We start from the raw sequence: 18507 nt of genomic DNA, 5'->3' as shown, positions 1-18507 counted from the left end.
AATAATCATAATGCATATGCAAAAAAATGACGGGAGCGAAATAAAAACACGTTCAATCGGAAGCACGGCGCACTACGATCTATCAGTGATTCGATACAATCTTGAATTCAAAACAAAACAATTCAAAGCATCTCGCTTATATTGTTCGAGCGATAATAATTATAAATAATTATTGTGCATAAGTTTATAAAACGGTGATGACATAACAATTATATTAATTAATAATTTGAGTGTATTACTTCTACGTGAAGTTAAACGATTTACAATGATATGGAAATGATAATATCATCTTCCAAACTCAGACCATGTGCCATCACAAATATTGCCCTCCGCTCGCTTTCAAATCGACTTCTATAAAAACATTCTTCATGCCTGCCGTATCCTAACGGAACTATCAATTCTATACTTTCGCCTCTAATTCTATCATGAACATGTACGTCCGAGTTTGGAAGATGATATTAGCATTTCCATATCATAACAATTATGCCAATTGACCATTATGCCAAACAGCCATTATGCCAAATGACCTACCACCGTAATTTCATTTTCTCGCAAGCGTTCTTCTGTTGACTATTGTTACAAAATCGGGTCTACAGCTATTAGACTAGAATCTGTTGTTAAGGATCTAGGTGTTTTATTAGACTATCAGCTGACTTTCAAAGATCACATCGGCTTAATCACATCAAAAGCAGCTCCCCGTTACGTTGGGATATGGATACTCGGAAGTAGTGCGTAACGGTGTCAATTCGGCCATATCGAAAGGCTCAGTACAACACTGAAGCTCACAATAAAGCAAATAGGGTAAAACGACCTATCATGGAGGGGTTAAGCACCGTGTCAAAACAAAATTGATTTCAAATATTTATTAAAAAATTCTGTTGGTCTTTTTCCACATAGCAGTAGTCAAATAGGATGCTCATTAACTATAGTTTCGTAAATATTACGTAAATTGTGCTGAACTTATGTTGTTTTCTTTTTATCACAATAAAAACAAACTACCGCAATAATAGGACGCAGTTGCCTATCGTTGCGATATGTTTTGAAGGTCAGTCCTATTGTTGCGGTATTGCATGTAATTCTTATGGAGATCGATACCTCAACAATAGGATCTTAGCACTACCGCAACAATAGGCTCAAAGGATTAAAATTTTTAATGAAAAATGTTGATTTTTCATCATTTTGAACGGAGTTTTGTCAAACAAAAGTTGTTATAGTCGTAAATTCAAAGAGTTTTAGCGTATCCATAATTGTTTTTAATGCTATTATATCCAGAATGGACTATTTTAACACTACCGCAACATTAGGACATACCACAACGATAGGACGTTCTACCCTATACTCTATTTCCAATAAAGTCCACTCTGGCTGATTTGAAGAGACAACACAGTAGCGCTGCAGTGTCACAAAAGGCAAGCAATATAGTAAAGAGACATTACGAGGGGAGCTTAAACGTATAATTGAATATGCAACATAATATTTCGAAATAATATGCTAGAAATCATCCCATGACTCCATTTTGATATCTGAGTTCAAAAATAAAATTTTGAAAAATGTAATTCAAATTTTCAAAAATTGTTTAATTAGTGCAATTATTGCAATTAACGCACCCCTTGGTTATCGTTTTCAGGCGTTAGGTAAATTTTGTGACGCAAGATGGTGTGAATGTGCTGTCTCTTGCCTAATATATGGGGATTTACGAAGTGGACTATATTGTTAATATACTATATTTGCAATAAAGCGTCCCTAACCCCGAGTCCCAAGGTGCCAGGCGACCCGTGCCGAGGGGATGAATGACCTGGGGGTGAAACAATTAACCAGGTCGTTAACGGAGCCTGTGGCTTCGGCGGCAAGCGGATGGCAGTGGGTGGTACCCACACACCCCCAAGTGATGCACATGTGGTGCAAGCGAATGGGAGCTGGGGGTATTACTCGTAATAGTGAGGGTGAGGAACCAAGTGTATGCACACAAGTAAGCCTCGCATGGTACCCATGGTCGATAGTGTTAGAAGGACTGAAGTCTGGTGAGGCCTGGCAGGAGTGTCGGGGGGCAAATACCTCTGCGGCACCTCAGAATTAGGGGACACGAAAGTCTCGCTATGACTGGCAGGTCGCCTCCGGCTTGGGTGACAAGTGGTGCCACCCTGTTGTAGGACGGGGTGAACACCATACTGAATGAGGACTGTCTATGTTGTGAGATGACTGCATGGGGTATCTCCTGCAGGGTACCTGTAGGATTCTCGCAGTCATTCGAGCGGCATAGGCAGGTGAGTGTTGGGGCACATGTGGTGCCGTATGTCTTATGCACATGTGGTGCATGGGGAGTGTTGGGAGAGTCGAGGCGCATACGTGCACTTGTGTAGGGGGAGATCCCCCAGCGACAGACACCTCCCAACACCGGACACTTCTCAAAACGATACTTGCAGAGGTCCTTCCACCATCTAATGTAGTGCAAAGGATAGCTATTTCAAAGTCCTTTACCTGTAGGAAAAATTTGATCTTTAGGTTGAAAGCTTTGCTCAAAATTTAGCATTGACAAAAAATGGTCAAAATTTTTTTGTTTTACCTTACTTAAGAAGGTTTGAATCAACAAGATCAAATTCGATCGGAAGCATTCTAATCATGTAGAGATGGTCAATATCAGCCATATTTTGAATAACGATCATGATTTGTTAGATATGTTATGTAATTGTAATGCAAAATCAATTTCGTCTATCCGGCAGCTGTCCCCCAGCTGTTCGGACAGTGAGATTCTTATGTAAGCAAATAGTCATTTTTGAACCTGTTTTGTTAAACTTACTTCAATTTAATTGCTTCTTCTTACTAAAGTATGAGGAAGCTACAGAAATGAGTAGAATGAAAATTTGTAGATGGCATTGATAAAAGGTGAGAATTCGGAGTAGGATGTAAGAAATTTAGCTTGAGAGTCGAATAAGCTCTATTAACACATTTTAATATCCACAACTCAAAGCAAGTGAAAAATATTGCTATTCTACATGATGTCTCTACTCATGTAATAGCAACTTCGCTATGTTTGAACATGTTGCAAAAGTGTCCGGTACTAGGGTACGCTTTTCTGTAAGGTGAAATTTCACCAAAATTCATCATTAAAATACATTGTCGCAAAACGTGTTCAAATGCTCATGTATAGTTTGTATGATTCATCAATGATCATATTTTGTGTATATGGTATACCAGTTAACATAATCCGTATAGTTAGTGAGATTTTCGTTAAATGGCTTATGTGTCCGCCACTGGGGGATCTCCCCCTACGTCATGTAGGGAGCGCAATGCCCAATAGTCATCCCCCGAAGTATTGCTTAATTGCGGGCCGGGGGAATGACTGGAGAGGAAGGAGTTGTTTTTAGTGGGTCGGGAGTGGTGATTCCATCCCCACACTACCTGGGTTCGCTTCCCCAGGTGTCTGCTTGCAGATTTCCATTACCTTCGTTAAAAAAACATCAAGAGCGGCGACAACACTTGGATTCAAAGCTTGCTGTGCACTTCGATAATATTTAAAGTTTAATTTCGCTCTACTGTGCATTAGTGATGTCAATTCTAGAATATTCATTAGTTGTATGAGTTCCTTTCCACCAGAACAGCGCTGCTCCACAGCATTTGATTTTCATCTTTCCCGGGTGTTCTTCGCAAATGGTTTACTTAATCCTCTCAGCTTCCAACAGTACCACACATTAGCATAGGCGATTAGGATATATTCTATAATATTAAGTAATTTAAGTCAAACAAAGTGTCATTTGCAGGGTTTCGACATTTCGTTTCAATGAGACCAAAGCAAGCGTTTTTGGGGCCAAGGGAGAATCTTTTTTCGTTGTTTATGTTTGTTTTTGTTTTTGTTTTCATCCATCAATCTTTTCTCTAGAACTAGCCTTGGAAGATAAACGAAAATTTGCCCATTAGATGAAAAACCTTTTTTGTGTCATTACTTCCACCTCTAACAAACTTTTCGCTAGAATAATTGCAGAACAATTACAAAATTGTATGGCCGCACCGGGATTCGAACCCATAATGATAACAATAATAGCTATGGGGATGCGCTTACTTTAGCCACACCACTACGCTATCTGTATAAAAGCATTAAGTTATTTGTTCCACATAAGTTACTACCATTTGCATTGATGATGCCACGAAAAGACTCGAATATGAAAGAAAAAGAGCAAACCTACGTTTTGCGGCAATCGAAGTGAGCGAGCAATGGTTATCACTCTCCTGGCTGTTTTTGTTTCCCGAAAAGTGATTTCTCTCCGAACATATTCGTTATGCTACGTACACACCAGTCAAGCAGATTGACTCCACCCCCAAGAAAACGCTTCAGTTGCTGCTTTGTTGGAACGTGTGTGAAGTTGTTCGAACAACCATTTGACAGTTGGCGGCTCGGTTGGAAAAAATTAAAACGGTTTGATTTTGGTTTGAGTTGTCGGGGGTGGAGTCAAGGATCGCCGAACATGTTTGAGCATTTGTAGTGAAGTTGCACAAACCCCCATATATTTTTTGATGGTTGATGCTCAAGTTAGCGTTCCGGTCGTTCGTGTGTGATATTGTTGGTCGAATAAATTGATTGTTCGTGCCGCTGTTGGTAAAACTTGATGGATGTTGGAACAAACGAGAGGTGGAGTCAATGTTGGTCAAACTGCTTGACCGTGTGTACGTTCCATTATGCTACGTACACACCAGTCAAGCAGTTCGACGAACATTGACTCCACCCCCAAGAAAACGCTTCGGTTGCTGCTTTGTTGGAACGTGTGAAGTTGTTCGAACAACCATTTGACAGTTGGCGGCTCGGTTGGGAAAAATTAAAACGGTTTGATTTTGGTTTGAGTTGTCGGGGGTGGAGTCAAGGTTCGCCGAACATGTTTGAGCATTTGTAGTGAAGTTGCACAAACCCTCATATATTTTTTGATGGTTGGTGCTCGAGTTGGTGCTTTGGTCGTTCGTGTGTGATATTGTTGGTCGAATAAATTGATTGTTCGTGTCGGTGTTGATAAAAATTGATGAATGTTTGAATAAACGGGAGGTGGAGTCAATGTTGGTCGAACTGCTTGACCGTGTGTACGTTCCATTAGGGAGCATCCTGTGCTTCTGAGATTGAGTGAGCATTACGAACCCTGGTCATTTGGAATTATTGTAATTCTGTTGATATGAAGGAGATGAGGACACTGCGCCCATTTGAAAAAGATTTCATGGTGATCATAGTTGACTGTGCTCGGAGATGGTAAAAAAAAATCGTCTGTCACCATTTTTTTTTTCAAAGCCTAAAGAGAACCAAGTAGAGGAAAATTAACATTTTTGGGCGGATGTGAATGTGGAAGAATAAAGTGTGCTGATGGCAGTGCGTCATTATCTGTCACTGTCAGTGTCATGCATAGCGAACAGGGCCCTGAGCGTGGTTGCGTTGCTGCCTCTTAAATCTTCTGGAATACAGTAGAAACGGTAGCCACTAGACCACCTAGTTCGTCTCAACTAAGAAAAATTTGAAAAAGTATAAATTTAAAAAAAAAAATGGGCTGCCTAGACTTGCATTTAATAACTGTGGAAATGCTTAAACGACACGTTGAAAAGCAGTTCAAATTCCAGCTGGAATGTAGAGACATTAAAGAAGATAAAGATTCCATAAAAATTGAAACGAATTTTCGCGACGTCGATTCAAAATTATGCCAACCTACGATTTCCAAACCGGGCACACCCGCACAGTGATGCCACTCCATACAAAACGTGGAAAAAAGTCTTTTCAAACACTTTTGTTAACTAATTCGACGGCCAGATCTTGCGATGCATTTGAAATTTTCGATCAAAATGGTTATCCGGCCAAATAGTCATAAGGCCAAATAATCATTGGGCCGAATGGTCATGAGGCCAGATGAAAGCTGAGAAGTGTGTAGTTCTTCCTTCTTTCGGCTGCCTCTTTTTTTCTTTCTTCTTTCTTCCTATTTCCTTGTTCTTTCTTCCTCCTTTCTTTTTGTTTCATCCTTCTTCAGTCTCCTTCTTTCTTTTTCCGCTTCTACTTCTTCTTTTTTTCTTCCTATTTCCTTCTTCAATTTTCTTACTCCTTACTTTCTTACCTTTCCAATTTCAATTCTTGCTTCTAATTTTTCACTACGTCTCACGTCGCATTTCTCACTGTGAAAAGTGATAAGTGCGAAGTGTCACTCCGAGAAGAGAGCAAAGAGGAAGGCGAAGTAAGAAAAGGGAAATAAGGAGTTCGACTTCTCACTTCTCACTCCTTATCTCAAACTTCTCACTTCTCACTGTAAAAAAACGAGAAGAGAGAAGTGAGAAATGTGCGGCGATCTTTATTTCCCACTTATTACTGTGATAAGTGAGACGTGTGAAGTGAGAAGTGTGAATTATGGAATGAGGAGCTAGATTTCTCACTCATCATTTTCACTTCTCATTTTTCACATTTCACTTTCGCAGTGAGATTTCTCACTTTGCACTCATCATTTCGCATTTATCGCTTCTTATGATTTATTTCTCACTCATCAATTATCATCAATCTCTTCACATTTTTCACATCCACTTTTGTTTGGATGAACGACATTTTAAGCAATACGACCCGTTTTACAAACGGAATTTACACTCATATGATCCGTTCATTAAAGGATAATTTCGGCCATATGACCTGTTCGGTCAAACAACAATTTCAGCCGTATGACTCGATGGAATAACGGCCAAATAACCTGTTCGGCCAAATGACATTTTCGGCTGTATGACATTTCCCACCAAAATTTCTGCCAAACGACCATTTTGATCAAACGACTTTTCCGGTCAAATGACCAATTCGACCGTATGTCTTTTTGTGGTATTGTGTCAATGACATTTTTGGCCTAATAATCGATTCGACCAAATGTGTTATTCGGGCAAGTTACATTCGGTATAATGGCTTTCGGTCAAGAAACTTTCGACCAAATGAGTTGCCTCATTATTTCCCCTATTGTAAATTTCTGCTCCATACTACCATTACGGAATCGTGGCTGAACAAAAAAAGGCTATTTTTATACCGAAAAAAAACTATTGAAGGATCGACTTTTTATTGTTGTTTCAACTTAACCCTTAAAGGCGCAAGGCGATTTTTTTAGAAATCGTCGGAAATATTTTTAACGCAAATAACCATTGAAATCATTAACATTAAACGTATTTTCGGTTTGTTGTTTTAAAACAACATTGCGCATTTAAGGGTTAAACTGGCTACACAGTCTTTAAAGATTGGAACAAGATTTTTATTTATCCAACGTTTCGACACGGGGTTAGTGTCTTCCTCAGGGGAAAAATAATACGTTTGTTCCTTGTTAGTTGGTCTAACAATAACTGTGTGGTATGGATACTTGTTGTATATTTCTCCGGAAACACTTACTTTGAACTTTAATAAAACTGCTGTTTGTGTGACGACTATTTCTTTTGTATTTCAGTAAAAACGGCTACTCAGTCTCAATTTAGTAAAACGAGTATGTTATTTATCCAACGTTTCGGCATGGAAGACACAATCCCCGTGTCGGAACGTTGGGTAAATAATATACTCGTTTTACTAAATTGAGACTGAGTAGTTGTTTTTACTAAAATATTAATGAAACTGGCAAACAACGTAATTTTTCAATTTCACCTCACTGCATGACATGAAAAAGGGATTTTACAATGGGGCGGTTCGAAAAATAAATTACAAAGTAGGAAAGGGAAAAGGCAGAAGGCAGAAGCAATAGCCCCTAGACCACCGAGCTTGTCTTATCGTGAATATTTTAATTATTTTCATAAATATTGAACCTAATTTGTTTCGTTTGTACCGCACAGGAAACTGTCAGTCCCATCACCTGTTATCTTTTCCCAGAAAATTCAACAGCCGAGTGCAGTTGTTCTACCGAGATACAAGGTATCGCAAAACTATTTAACGCCGACATTCTTGGAAAAACTTCTATCGGAAAATTTAACTTGTCGGGAACTTTCGGCTCTTTTGTTCCTACATATCACATCGCATCCCATCGCTCCGACCGAGCCAAAAATCGGAAAACTGATCGCCTTTGTTTGCCTCGTCTATCAGCCACATGATGATAACTCGTTCCAATGAGGCTGCCACCGACGCAGCCGCGGAATTGATTCGATGGAAACCGGAAACCACTTACGGTGAGAAGCTTCGAGTGTCGTTCCGGGAGGTGCAAACAGAGGGGAGCATCATATTTGCGTTTAAGCTATTATAATGTGAGCAGATTTATTACCATCAGATTATTTTCGACAAAATTGATCATTACTGAGTGTAAATAAGTCGACCTCATTTGTTGTAGGCATACACACATACAGACATCACCTCAATTCGTCGAGCTGCACCGATTTGTAAATGCCATTCGATCCTCTTCGAGCCTATCTGGAACTTGGAGATTCATATCGATAGTTTTAAAAACCAGCCAGAGGTTAATTAAGTTACGTTTAAAAAAGAAAATTAATGGATGATCAATCACCCAATTACAGTCGTTCCGACTATTGCTCATTAGTGCTCATCAGTATTGACAAGAATAGTTAAAACCTGGTAGTTAGAACAAGAGTACAATTTTCATTTCAACGAGATCCAAAGTATCCTGTGCAGTTATTGTAAATGGGGATTGGAATATGGGGTCAAAACTTATGACAAAAATTCTATTCCGCAAAACACGCAAATAACGCAATTCTCTCTCAACAGGTTGAATTTGATGAGGTATCTTCGCTATGAATATAAATAAATGTAACCAGCATGTTTTCTGTGGTACGGGAAGTTTATACTTATTTGCTTTGTCACTATTGATAAAAAATTGATTACTCAAACACGAATATTGACTACCAAAGGGCGACATCTCGAAGTGCTCAAGACATACCTATATAAGATAGTTTAAACAAACATCGCTCCGCTTGAGCACGCCTGACAAAATCACAGAGCAAATCCAGTTAAATTGAAGTAAATTATTTATCATCCTCCTACTTTCCGTTCCGCAGTTCCGTATAGTTCTGCTTTCTAGCGATGGCAAGGCAACACCGGGGAACATGATACAGCGCCTGTAAGTGTCTGTCCGGAATCCTATAGTCGGGATAGCTACATTATTCATTCCGAAAGCTCCCTCAGCTGCCTGGTTTCACTTGGTCCGATGGGACGGTGCTGGTGCGCGGTGGTCGGATCCGGCACAAGTATATGAGAATTTTCCTGTGCCGCCGACGTCGTGATGCCTACCTGCCCGACGGCTATGGGATTTTGTTTTGTTTTTCTCTTCTCCACTAGTCGCCATCATCATCGCCATAATATTCCATGCGATGCAAGCACGTTCGAAAGTGAATTTTAACCATCTTTCAATTCGATTCTACCGTTCTACTTGCAGAGGAAATCACCACGTCATTCAACCAATACGGAGCGCTCGTCGTCGATTGGCCCCACAAAGCCGAATCCAAGTCGTACTTCCCACCCAAAGGATACGCGTTCCTGTTGTTCCAGGTAGGTGCATCAATGAAACTGTATAAGGTGGGGTGATTGGGGAGTGCTTCGTTGTATCCCGACTGAAATGCGATTTATATGAAACGGAAATTGAAGCACTGATACCAACGCGGATTACGACCGGGAATTTCTCACTTTGTTCAGAAATGCAAAGGGTACGTGTCGAGTGCGAACATGCTGGGCTCACAATATCCATGACAATTGAGGTGACATTATTAGTGGTCTTAGGACTGGTACAAGATAAAGAAAATTTATCGAGTAAATCAATGGAAATTTACATGCTTCTTCTTCTTCTCAAGTAACAAAATATTCTTGTGCGTTTGTTTGATGGCATTTCAGTAGTAGCCTCAGAATCCAACAATGTCAATTTATTAGGCGTTTTGGTAAATTCATGTGTAATCAAAGAAGTTAATATTTAAAAAAAAAACAACATACATTCTCTTATCTCTAAGTTAGCGTTGTTTTACATTTATTTCCAAAAGGTGGTTACGAAGTACCCTTCAGCAATCAGTATTCAGGAAATAAAAACCTTCAGATCCAAGGTACAATAGCCGCAGCGAATGCTCTTCTCCACTAACATTTTTCTAAACCACCCACTTAGAGCGGGTATGTGTGTTTGAATTACTCGATGATACTTCACGTGGCCCAATTTTTAAAACCATAGACATCCGGAGTTGCCTTTTGATTCCAACTCTACCCTCTCGACTCACCTACAAGTCCGAACCCCGACCCGCACTAGCTTTCGCACACTGTACCCAGTCCAGTCACAAGCTCCCGTGTCCGCCCGTGGAACAATAAAACAATAAATGAAAAGCTTTCTTTATGTTCGCTCGTTTCTGTGCCGGCCCGGTTGCTTGCCTCCCGAGCTAGGGTTGTTTATCACCCAGCCCAATGCACCAAGCTGGACCGGGACCGACGACGGCGGCTACCCGACGGAGCATTCCCATAAAAGCGAAACGCCTGAATTGATTCAGGTTTCACCCAACAACCCTATGCTCTCTTTTATTCTTCTTCTGTTGAGCTTTTTGTGAAGCGTCGTCGTCGTCGTCAGTAGATGAGTCCGCAAAGAGCAGCTGCCTTTTGACTGGCCAACAACCAGCCGCACAGTACACTTTTCGGGTGGAAAACTAATAAAGCAAAACTTCCGCTCTGTTTCCGGATTTGATTCCTTCATTCAGTCGGCTACAGAGCAGCATTGTTCTATACCGGCGGCGAGTCGGCCCGGTCAGGTGAGGAAACGGCTTACCCATTTGAGGCGCGGTAGATGGCCGATGGCAACCCAAATCGATACTAATCGAGTGTGAAATTGTCTCCCTTGTTGAGTCAATAGGTATTGGGCTCGCCATTCATTGGGGAAGTAATCGTTTCCGAAGTTAACAGGTACGATCGACACGGTCGTGAGGGAAGCTGATGACCTTTCCGTTAGGAGAGCCGGTCTTTTACGGCACGCAAGGGTTGTACGAACAGTAGAAGTGATTTGGAATTAGAATATGATATTTTGCCTAAATGATTTGCATGCGTTCCTCCTTATTTTAGTACCCCAACATTGATTTTATTCAAAAACATATTTTATTTAATCAACATTCTCTCTGGAATATACATTAGAATTCTAGACTTTTATTTGATAATGCAGACATCTATATACAATTCAAATAATTGTCAGCATCGATTGGAAAGTCGGAGCTTGGGACATGATAATTAGAATGAACCCGGACGTTGGACCCCTGGCTCGTGAACTGTAGAAGATCGGCGTAATTGTGGCAGCGATTCAGGTAATACGGTGGCTCAAAACCGGAAAACGTGAAACTTGAGCGGTGGATGAAGGGCAAATTCTTCAACCTGAAAACCTGATCATTATCTATGCCCCAACGAACGACAAGCCTGATGACGTGAAGGATGCTTTCTATGAGAGCCTTGATGAGGGCTACAAAGAGTGCCCAACACACGATGCAAAAATTGTCATAGAAAATGCAAACGCGCAGCTCGAGAGAGAATGCTACTTTCGCCCATAACGATGCCTTTCAATATCAAACGCTTGACAGTTGAAGAGGCTTCTGAACGGTACCGACAGAAGCTGGACGAGCGAATAAGAAATGCCAATAGATCTGGTGATGTCGACAAGTTTTTTTTTGTCTTTATTATCGAGACTTTCAGCCCACGGCTGACTCGTCTCGTGGCACGTCGACAAGTTCACTCACTCACTCACTCATGTGCCTTGAGCAACCCCAAGGTGGTCCGCGACGTTAGGTATAAGTATGTTAGACATAATGGAAGTTTTCCATAATTCTGCCTTCTTTATGTAATTTGGGCAGGAAATCATTTTTTTCTGAAATGCGCTTGCGGAACAAGCGACAAAAGAGAACCAACGACAAAGCTTTGTTTTTGTCGGAGATAATAATGACAAAGATCCGAAAAAAAGAAGACAATCTTGTTGCTAACTTTTCATCCCGTTATTTTGCCTTATTTCTAGAACAAATTTAGGTTTTTATACTATCATAGATTCTGCTTTTATAGAAGTATTCGAGAATCGAACAATGATTACAAAATTAGCATCGTATTCTCGGAAATATCAGAGCATGCAAGGCAAATGATTCTTGTCATATTGTGTTCGGGTTCTGATAAGGTTTTGTCGCTAGGTGCGTTTGTCAGTAACAAACTCTGTTGACGACAAAGGGTATATTGTTAGGCGTGGCTCGAATATTGATTCGCTGTATTTGGGTTATTTTATGCCTAACGCCCGTTATGTTTAACGTCCTTATGCCTAGCGAAATATCCCCCCAAAGGGGAGTCAACCTGAAAGGTCTTCATCCTGGGCGGCTGCTCGCTTTACCCTTGACCTGGGTGCAGATTCTTGTCATTATTTGCTCATTCAGGCTATGACGCAAAGCGCCTCTGGGTATGCATACGTCCTGCTAGATTTCAGTCCAACGCTTGCTTGCAGATTTCCACCTTCTCCACTGTTTGCCTTGCTACCGTTGGCTTAAGTTGGAGAGGGTTTTCGCAGTGTTGTGCTAAATCATTATCAGACGACAATGATTGCAATGATTGCAACGTGCACAGCCCACACGAAGGGAGACCCGACGACGAGAAAGAAGAGTTCTAGGCACAGCTGGAGCAGACATACGATGGATGCCCACTGCGGGGCGTCAAAATCGTCATCGGTGACATGAACGCTCAGGTAGGAAGGGAGGAAATGTATAGACCGGTCATCGGACCGGATAGTCTGCATACCGTATCGAACGACAACGGCCAACGATGCATAAACTTTGCAGCCTCCCGCGGAATGGTAGTCCGAAGCACTTTCTTCCCTCGCAAGAATATCCACAAGGCCACATGGAAATCACCTAATCAAGTAACGGAAAACCAAATCGATCACGTTCTAATCGACGGCAAATTCTTCTCCGACACCACGTGCGTACGCACTTACCGTAGTGCGAATATTGAATCTGACCACTACCTCGTTGCAGTATGTCTACGCTCAAAACTCTCGACGGTGTACAACACGCGTCGGAGTCGTCCGCCGCGGCTAAACATTGGGCGGCTACAAGACGGTAGGCTAGCCCAAGAATACGCGCAGCAGCTGGAAGTGGCACTCCCAATGGAAGAGCAGCTAGGCGCAGCGTCTCTTGAAGATGGCTGGAGAGATATTCGATCGAGCCATTGGAAGCACTGCAACCGCTGCACTAGGCACGGTGCCCCCGGATCAGAGAAACGACTGGTATGACGGCGAATGTGAGCAGCTAGTTGAGGAGAAGAATGCAGCATGGGCGAGATTGCTGCAATACCGCACGAGGGCAAACGGGTGCAGAACAGGAGATCGGTCGGCTGAAAAACAACGAAGCCCCTGGGGTAGACCATCTACCAGGTGAGCTGTTTAAACACGGTGGTGAAGCACTGGCTAAAGCGCTGCACTGGGTGATTACCAAGGTTTGGGAGGATGAGGTTCTGCCGCATGAGTGGATGGAAGGTGTCGTGTGTCCCATCTACAAAAAGGGAGATAAGCTGGATTGTAGCAACTACCACGCAATCACATTGCTGAACGCTGACTACAAGGTACTCTCCCAAATTGTATGCCGTCGACTAACACCAATTGCAAGAGAGTTCGTGGGGCAGTACCAGGCGGGATTTCTGGGTAAACGCTTTACCACAGACCAGGTGTTCATCCGTGCGTCAGGTATTGCAGAAATGCCGCGAATACATTTATCGACTTCAAAGCCGCATATGATACAATCGATCGGGACCAACATCGCTTTGGAGGGAGTAATACGAAGGGCAGAGATTGACACGAGTGGTACGATTTTCACGCAGTGCGTCCAGTTATTTGGTTTCGCCGACGACATTGATGTCATGGCACGTAACTTTGAGAGTGTGGGGGAAGCCTACATCAGACGGAAAAGCGAAGCTAAATGGATGGGACTAGTCATCAACACGACGAAGACGAAGTATATGATAGGAAGAGTCTCAAGAGAGGTCAATGTAAGCCACCCACCACCAGTTTCTATCGGTGGTGACGAAATCGAGGTTGAAGAACTCGTGTACTTGGGCTCACTGGTGACCGCCGATAACGATAACAGCAGAGAAATTCGGAGACGTATCATGGCAGGAAATCGTACGTACTTTGGACACCGCAAAACGCTTCGATCGAATAGAGTTCGCCGCCGTACCAAACTGACTATCTACAAATCGCTTATTAGACCGGTAGTTCTCTACGGACACGAGACCTGGACGACGCTCGTGAAGGGCCAACTCGCACTGGGAGTTTTCGAAAGGAAAATGCTGCGTACCATCTATGGTGGGGTGCAGATGGCGGACGGTACGTGGAGGAGGCGAAGGAACCACGAGTTGCTTCAGCTGTTGGGAGAACCATCCATCGACTGCGGTGGGCCAGAATGTCGGACAGTAATCCGGTGAAAATGGTTCTCGACAACGATCCGGCGGGAACAAGAAGACGAGGTGCACAGCGGGCAAGGGGGATCGATCAGGTGGAGGACGATTTGCGGACCCTCCGCAGACTGCGTGGTTGGCGAAGTGCAGCCATGGACCGAGCTGAATGGGGAAGACTTTTATGTATTGCACAGGCCACTCCGGCCTTAGTCTGGATAGAATAGGTCCCGCAACAAGCCGTCGGAACTGAATATCTGATGCTGCCAGTGCCCCTTAACGGAATCGAAGCATGGACGTTGAAAAAGGCGGATCGAAAAGCTTTTGGGGTTTTCGAGCAAAAAGTGCTGTGTAGAATACTCGATGGCAAACTAGACCACCAACACGCTGGCTGCATCCAGTTGAATTGAACCTGGGGACCTTGAACGTTTAGGGAAACTGAGGGAAGACCGACAATTATGCTCTACAAAACACCAAGCATAGGTATATCGACGCTGTAGCCAGCCTGATATCCAGGTAGGTAGAAGCAATTCTTGACATGCTTGATTTTGCAGGACTCATATTCACAGCATATTTGGCTGCCACCATGGTTCATGGAATATTACACACTGGCAGTCGAACAGTGCCGGATCTAGTAAAAGTGCTCGAGCGAAGAAATCAACAAGTTCCACAAACTGCTTCCGAAGCGTCACTGAAGCCATGAACTTCCAACAAGCGTCAGTCAGAGCTGAGGCCATCACTGCCCTAATCTGGAGAAGTGACGTAACAGCCATTTTCAGGGCTGTTACAACAGTCGCGGATTTCGCGATTTTCGCGTTTTTCGCGAATTTCGCGGATTTATCGCGGATTTACCCTTCCAGTCGCGAAAATCGCGGTTCCTTCAAACATTGTCGCGAAAATCGCGGATTTATAACTACACTCTCGCGAGAATCGCGATTTTCTTAATTTAATTTTAGGATAAATTCAACATGTCGATTATTTGGGCGTTTGCAACATAAGCAATCCGTCAAAGATCCAAACACATGGTATTCGAATAACCTTTTAATAGTCGTATAGATGTTGGTTTAAGTGGCCACATAGAAAGTCTGTTGAATTGCATTTATAGTTTATTGAAATTTCATTGCCTAGAACTTTTGTGCCACTAATTTCGGGATTACAATTATAATTACTTGCGCTGCATACATGGTCGACGATAAAGTTGGATCAAACGCATTAATATTCACTCATGCAACTGCCGGGAAGGAACTGATAGCTGATCGAAGCTGTCTTTATTTATGTGTTTTTGATTTATAATATTAGGTTCAACACCAATGAGAAAAGGAATCAGAAGGATTCCTTTCGCGAGCCAACCTTGGGTCCCGCCAATAGCAAGCGACATATAATAGCAATTTAAATTTAGAGGAAGGCCGGGCCAGAAGGGCCGCCTTGTGAGCCAGCCAAGGGCTTCACCAGTTATTTTGAATTAAAATTGTCACATTAAATTTATCCTGGGGTTCCTGCCGCTTTGTATGACTCTTTATCCTAGGATGGTGGGAACCTGGTTCATCTGCATCCTCGAGTGTCTTGCAGTTTTAATCTTTTCTTTACGAGTTCTCCGGTGGTGTGTTAACTTGCTGCTGAAGTATTGAGGTCTAGGTTGGGAATGCCACGTTTTGGTCATCCTCGGCAATATCAGCTGCCAAACAGAAAATCCTTGTGGATGTTCGACCTCTCTTTTCGTTGAGAAAGGATCAGATCGCATGTCGATGATTGGGGCGATATTCAGAAATCCGAATATCGTCGGTTGAACGATAGATAGGTTTTTTTCATTGCCCGACCATCAGTTGCGTCATGTTTTGCACCATGCTTAAAAACTCCCACTATTGCAGGCATCATCATAGTTTTTTTTTTCACTTCAATGTGTTTTTGTTCCATTACCTGTGCTTTAAAATTCCTCGCTGTTCTTATATCCATTGAGAGTTTATTCGTGATTACTTAGTTGCAACGAACAGTCTGACTGAACTTGAGCCTTGAGACTCCAAAAGACTCCTACGATGGATAGCACATACGGCTCACTGTAGATGGCTAATAATCGTTAGATCCTGGCAAGAACCTCCTTCGTTTGGGAGATTACTCACTTACGAGTTAGTTGTGGGGGGCAGAATCTAACTATTTCCGCTTACTAAACTTCACTCCGATATAGATTCATTAACATACTCAGTTAATCCTGGGCCAATTGCTAAAAGGCGCACTGAAGTTTAGTACCCTCAGGTCTACTTCAATTGCAAAACACCATCGTGTACGCGACCTACCATGAAGCCTACCTACGGTCTTTTTCGGTACCTCTAGTGCATGTTATTTTTGCTTGATGCTCTTCCGGCAAATGAACAACGTGTCGAGTCTGCCGTGTTATATAAGCTTAACGTAGTGGTAATGACATCATTTTTCAAATCGTAAACATTATCCAAGTTTTTATTGGTGCGTCCATGCCCTTGTAAAACGATGGTAGAGATTAGAAAGAAAAAAAAAACTATATAGCGTACTAAAAAGTATAATTCAAATATAACCCTTAATCTAACTGGTATTTACCTATACAACATCGATTAGAATTGAGGGTTTCCCGGAAACATTGAAAATTGATTTTTTTTGGTTGAAGCATTAACTATGCCGTTTTGGGTATTACATAAATTAGCGAATGTTCTTTCATTTTCTTTTCTATCGACGAATATGCCAATAGATTAGAAGCAAAAATATTGAAATTTCGCATTTATAAAACGTGTTTTGAAGTAAGAAACTATATGTTTGTTTGTCGCGGATTTGTTTCTACAGTCGCGGATTTCAATTTGCCAGTCGCGGATTTCGCGGATTGGAATTCGACTAGTTTGTAACAGCCCTGCATTTTACAACATGCATGTTTTCCATTTTTCTGTTAAAGAGCTCGATGAGTAGTACTCGTTAACACTATATTTGGAAAATGGCGTATACGTCACTTTTTCAGATTACGGCAGATCACGGGGTATCCGTAATTGTTCAAGAGTTGTGAGTTTCTATTGGATATCCTGAAATTCGTGAGCTACTGTTTACGGTATACAGACAACAAGGTAGACTCGTAAGAAAAATGACACTTCGCGAATGACGCATATTTTATCGCAACATGTTGGAGTACAAAAGTAAGCATGCTGAGATCGTAGAGCATCGTCTCGGTTCAGCATGTGCGAAGATAGTACTTACGTCACATGTTTACATTAAAACTGAATGTTTACCTGCGTGATGAGCCTGCCTTGTTTTTTGTATGCCGTGCTACTGCCAATGGAATTGGAGTGTCTTAGTCACGTTTTTTTTTTAATCCCAAAACAAAAGATCCCAAAGGGTCAAACATGCTGCTGCTATGCTAAAGTGTTTCGTAATGAGTACTACTTCTATTTCGGCTACTTGAAGGAGAGGAAGTCGATAGTTAGTTCTCAGTGTAGACCAAGCATTGAATCGGAGGCATCGTGATCCAGATCAGAGCAGGCTTTCTGTCTCTCGAAACTCCGGGGTCCAGCACCAAGATGAGAACACCACTAGGCGTTCCAATCTGCCAAATTCACGATTCAGTCATCTTGGATTTTAGTATGGGAGAGCCAGCCGGTTTGTTTTCGTTTTGCACTGAAAATTAAATTTCCACCCCCGCCTTCTTCCCTTCCACAAACTGGGCAGGTTGGAGCACCTAGTACTGTATTCATATTGCAAGGGCCCCGTACGCCTGTCACTGGCGAACAAAGCTAGTGTACTCTGCATCGAAGCTTAGAACCGGTGTTAGGGCGCAATCGTAAATGCGAACATATTTATATTCGGTTAGTTACTGCAAATAAATTCTTTTCCGAGTTCCTAGAATCAAGCAGGTATGTCAAGCATACCACATCGTTATATTGCTGCACGAATGAGTGTTTGATTTTGATAAAATATCGAAAACAAAAGTGTGCATAAAAATTGCCTCGCCATAACAAAAAGATGGTAGAGAATAAACACTGTTGTTTACATTTTAGAACCAAATCCAGATGTCGCACATGTCGGGGTAGGTGCTCCTCCTTCTCCCCCTGTCATATTGTCCAGCACAGTCTGGTTGTTGGATGAACATTGCCGAAAAGCAAGGCCTGCTGAGTCCAGCAGTGAGCTGTGTTGTGTGCAGGAAGCGGATAGAGATGAAG

At 42.2% G+C, this 18507-nt stretch overlaps 1 protein-coding gene across 1 annotated transcript in view; it reads left to right on the top strand.

The window, feature by feature from the left end:
* LOC134226186 (cytoplasmic polyadenylation element-binding protein 2) overlaps positions 1-18507 on the top strand; it is a 1213088-nt gene that overhangs the window by 1173444 nt on the left and 21137 nt on the right. Inside the window, exon 6 of the mRNA XM_062706791.1 lies at positions 9345-9457. Within this exon, the coding sequence (XP_062562775.1) occupies positions 9345-9457 (113 nt within the window). The remainder of the gene's footprint in view (positions 1-9344; positions 9458-18507) is intronic.

This window comes from Armigeres subalbatus, chromosome 1 (assembly GCF_024139115.2).
Source record: "Armigeres subalbatus isolate Guangzhou_Male chromosome 1, GZ_Asu_2, whole genome shotgun sequence".
NCBI lineage: Eukaryota > Metazoa > Arthropoda > Insecta > Diptera > Culicidae > Armigeres > Armigeres subalbatus.
Note: the sequence above shows the minus strand (reverse complement) of the source record. Positions and strands in the feature narration are given on the sequence as shown.